The sequence below is a fragment of the Poecilia formosa genome, unplaced genomic scaffold (assembly GCF_000485575.1).
Source record: "Poecilia formosa unplaced genomic scaffold, Poecilia_formosa-5.1.2 Scaffold589, whole genome shotgun sequence".
NCBI classification, from domain to species: domain Eukaryota; kingdom Metazoa; phylum Chordata; class Actinopteri; order Cyprinodontiformes; family Poeciliidae; genus Poecilia; species Poecilia formosa.
In genome coordinates, this window is record NW_006800528.1 from 134,915 (window position 1) to 139,867 (window position 4,953).

General features: G+C 35.6%; 1 protein-coding gene across 1 annotated transcript in view; it reads left to right on the top strand.

Annotated features, from left to right (window-relative positions):
* The first annotated feature begins 811 nt into the window (after nucleotides 1-811).
* The window catches only part of LOC103129896 (sialoadhesin-like), a 14,428-nt gene continuing 10,286 nt past the window's right edge, over nucleotides 812-4,953 (top strand). Inside the window, exon 1 of the mRNA XM_007541120.2 lies at nucleotides 812-1,076. Coding sequence (XP_007541182.2) covers nucleotides 833-1,076 — 244 coding nt within the window. The 5' untranslated portion in view covers nucleotides 812-832. The remainder of the gene's footprint in view (nucleotides 1,077-4,953) is intronic.

Genomic DNA, 4,953 nt, shown 5'->3' on the forward strand with positions numbered 1-4,953 from the left:
AACCCACTGGGCTGTTTTCACCACCCTGGCCATGTCCTTTGTGTCCTGGACTGTGCAGCTGCCGTACCACACAGTCATGCTCTTAATCACGTTTCTGTAGAAGTTCTTGAGCAACTGAGTCGGGAGTCCAGGCCTTTTCAGTTTCCTGAGGAAGAAGAGTCTTTGCTGGGCCTTCCTTGTCAGAAAAGAGGTGTTCAGTGACCAGATCAGGTCTGAGGTGATGTGGATGCCCAGGAATTTGATGTGGTCCAAGCACTCCACCACCTCCCGTTGAATCATAATAGGTGAGTCCACAGTCCTGCTGGACCTCCTGTATGAGGTACAGCCATCCCTTGTTAGATGAGTGGATGGCTACACAGTCGTGGGTAAACAGAGTAAAAAGAACCGGACTAAGCACACAGCCCTGTGGAGTGCCTGTATTGAGGACCAGGGTGGATGATGTTCTGTTTCTTATTTTCACCACCTGAGGGCGGTTAGTGAGAAAGTCCCTGAGTTTGAGGGACTTTCATTAAGTTGAAAGATACAATGAAAGCAAGGCTTAGCAACTCCAATAAAGAGAAAATAAAAAAACAGAAAAATAAACAGCTGACAAGCTGGTCCAAACTCAAAGACTAGATTAATAAACTCTAATAAAATATGCTGGGCTCACCATCATTAACATAAGCTCTGCATTAGTAGGTTCAGGCAGAGTTTATGTTCCTCCTTAGTTTGAAAAATTAAGTATTGTTCAATTTTAATGTAACTTCCTGAAATAATCTGTATAGTGAGGATTTATGTATTGTTCTCAATTTCAAACTCAACAGCTGATAAACCCACAGCCACACTGACAGTAATGGGCAGACTCATACCAGCAGGGGGCAGTGTTACACTGACCTGCTCTGTGAACGGATCTACTGGCTGGAAGTTTGACTGGTTCAGATACGGACAACAATATCCTGCAGATGGATCCTCTGGAAACACAGAACCAGATGGAACCATCAGAGTCTCAGAGGGAGGAGAGTACAGCTGCAGAGGAGGAAGAGGAGACCCAGTTTCTGAATCAGAAACCAGCAACAAGGTCACCATCTGGAGAACTGGTGAGTTTAGTTATCAGGTCATCACCATAACAGATTATTTTAAATCCCAAAATTGGTCATTTTTTATCAACAGATATAATTCTAAATAGGTTCATCTGTGATCATATCAAGATTTTTATTGTGTGAATTTGATCATTAATCACGTTGCAGCTTCTCCAGGAGACAGAGGCATGAGCAGTTTCAAGCCTTGACTTATTTAAAACTGATTCTGTTGAAACGGGCACAATAATCTAATATTACTAACAATCTAAATAAACTTCCTGAAGTAAAATATATTTATTTAGTTTAAAAACTTTGAAACAATGACATTTTCTTCTTTTATTTTAATTTTAAAGATTTGTTATGTTTAATTTTAATACATTCATGCTGTTTTCATTTTCAAACACTTGAAGAAAAATTATTCCCTTTATAACAAATTAAATTAACATACAAAAATAATGAATGTCTAAAGTCCTTCGTAATATTACATATATTCAGCTTTGCTTTGCTTCCATTAATTTTCTAACTTGATGTTTCTGTATGTGAACAGTTTCTAATCTGACAGTGATCCTGAAAACCAGCTGGACTCTGAAAGTAGAAACAATTTGATGTATAAAAACCAGGAAGGTACTGAGGATCGAGCTTTTCTCTTATTTCAGTGGAGTGATGTTATTCTAATATAACTCCAGATAATGTTATATCATTACATTAACTATATTTATGTTATTTATTAAAACTCTAACCAACTACAATAAACAACCAAGGAACAAATCAACATAAAATCAGCAGCATAATCATTTATTTTTGGAGTAAAAACACATTTGCCTTGATCATTTGATCATATCTGTACTTTAGTCTGTATGCTAATAATTAAATAAACAATCTGTTACTGATCATTGTGTTTGTTGTTTCTTTCTAATTTGCTACCAGAGACACTGATTTCTATTTAATATTTTAAAGGATTTTACTAACTAAACAAACACAAGAGCTCCTGGACAGCTCGAGAGAAATATTGATCAAAATCACCAAGTTTACAGAAAAGTTTCCTCTGATCTTAGACAGCAGGTTTGCTCAATGCATCTGATAAATTCTGTGAACTGTAGTGGAAAATTCTTGATCAGATATTTCTTTCCTTAGTTTCCAGAAAACCCAGTTTGATCCTTGAACCCAACTGGTCTCAGATCTACAAAGGAGAGAAAGTCACTCTGACATGTGAGATCCAGGATGATGGAGGAACTCAGTGGACGTATGAATGGATACCAACCAATGGGAGACCTATAACATCCAGTGAACACAAGACCATCACAGCTACTGAGCTTGACAGTGGAGAATACAGCTGCAGAGGAATCAGAGACTACAAGTTAACAGAGTGGAGTGATTCTGTCACACTGACTGTGAAACGTGAGTCAGACTGACCTCAACTCAACCTGAACATTTTTTGTATTTACTTTCCTTTTTGCAGGAACTAAATTAAACAACAGAAAATGTTCCTGATTAAGGAGTCTCTCATTAAAAACTCCAGTTTCTCCTTAGGAGAACAAAATAAATGATAAATGGCGAATGGGTGACTTCTGTGAGAAATGTAGGGGGAAAAACAAAGAAATATTTTCCAACTGAAGTTGGTGTTGATACAGAGAGAGATGGAGACTTTAACATCATTCAGCAAACAGAATGTCTTTTTTTAGTAAAATATTTTTGAAGATATTAACCAATGTAACAAGATACAATATTCTGCCTTGGAGCTGCACTTAAAGATAAAGGTTTAAGTGTGAAGCATCATTTAGGTGAAGCTCTACTGAGAATTACAGCTGAATTTGCTCAGACTTCTTTCCTGACTGGATCATTGTCTCATATTGATACACATAAAGAACATTTTAGTCACGTTATACAGCACATGTTTGACGCAGACATGTTTTTATGAATTTGTTTTAAACAATCTAGAACCAAGCTGATACTGTTGGTAAATTACATGTTGGTCAGTTTGTGACTCTGCTAGTTTGATCTGCTGATGAAATAATCTTCCTGCACCTGATTTTAAATTATAGAGCAGGGTTGGAATTTCACAAACAATAATTAATGTTTCTACAGCTTTTTTATAGGAAACATGACAGAGTTCATGTTTTTCCTTAGTTTGACAAATTATGTGGTGTTAGATTTTAACATAGATTTTTTTTTTCTTTTTGCTATAACAAAATGATTCCTGAAATAATTAATATTCTGATGATTTACTTAATGTTCTTATTTTCAAACTCAACAGATTATAAACCCAGAGCCACACTGTCATCAGAGCCCAAATACATGCCAGCAGGGGGCAGTGTTACACTGACCTGCTCTGTTGACGGATCTACTGGCTGGAAGTTTGACTGGTTCAGAAATGGACAACAATATCCTGCAGATGGATCCTCCAGAAACACAGAACCAGATGGAACCATCAGAGTCTCAGAGGGAGGAAAGTACAGCTGCAGAGGAGGAAGAGGAGGAAGAGGAGGCCCAGTTTATTACTCAGGAAACAGCAGTGAGGTCACAATTCAGATAACTGGTGAGTTTAGTTATCAAGTCATCATCATAACAGATGATTTTTACATCCTGAATTTTATCCTCAGTTTTTTCAGGAAACATTTGTCATCAAGAACAGATAAAAAAATAAAAATAATCTCTGATTATATCAACTTTTTTGTGTGTGAAATTGATCATCTATCACATTAACTGCAAAAGACAGAAACATTCATATTTTCTCTCTTTGACTTATTTGAAATTACTTCTGTTTAAACAGCCACAATAATTTATTACTAAAAACCTAAACTGATAAGATTCACATCCTGCTGTGAAATATATTAAGTTTTAAAACCTGGTTCCTGACCAGGTCATTGTTCTTTAAAATATATTTTATTTTATATTTTAAATATATTTTAAGTTTCATTTTAATGCATTTATAAATGTATTAAAATGTTTACATTTTCAGTTAATTTCCTGATTTACTGAGCTGAATCAAGTAAAATTCCCTTTTATTACAAATGAAATTGATATACAGTGGAGAAAATATGAGTTAGATTATTATCCACCATTCACTGAATAAAGCATCATTAGCGCTGTTGATACACTTCTTAGCTACTTATAATAAATTAGTTAATAATAATTTACCATCACAAGTAATCAAGCAACTTTAAAATAGCTTCAATAAATCATCACAAAAGCAGCAGCTGCTTTTTGACATAATCATATGATTTGGACACGTCTATACTTTATACCAAGTTATTAATAATTTAAAAATGACCTGTTACTGATTATTCTGTGGGAGAAACATTGATCAATATTATTCAAAAAGGTTACATAAAAGTTTCCTTTGACCTTTGGCAGTAGCTTTGCTAAACGCAAGTGATAAATTCTGTAAACTTTATTGTAAATACTTGATCAGATGTTTCTGTTTTTAGTTTCCAATAAACCCAGATTGATCCTGGAACCCAACTGGTCTCAGATCTACAGAGGAGAGAAAGTCACTCTGACATGTGAGATCCAGGGAGGAACTCAGTGGACGTATGAATGGAGACCAACCAATAGAAACTCTCCATCATCCAGTAAATACATGATCTACTACGCTACTGATGCTGACAGTAGAGAATACATCTGTCGAGGAATCGGAGACTACGATCAAACAGAGTGGAGTGATTCTGTCAGACTCACTGTGAAACGTGAGTCAGACTGACCTCAACTGAAACTGAACATTTTTGTATTTACTTTCCTTTTTGCAGGAACTGAATTAAACAACAGGAAATATTTCTGATCAAGCAGTCTCATACTAAAAGCTCCAGTTTCTCCTCAGGGAAACAGAAAGAATCAACAAATATTTAATGAGTGACTTTGGTGAGAAATGTAGAGGAAAAAACAAAGGAATATTTTC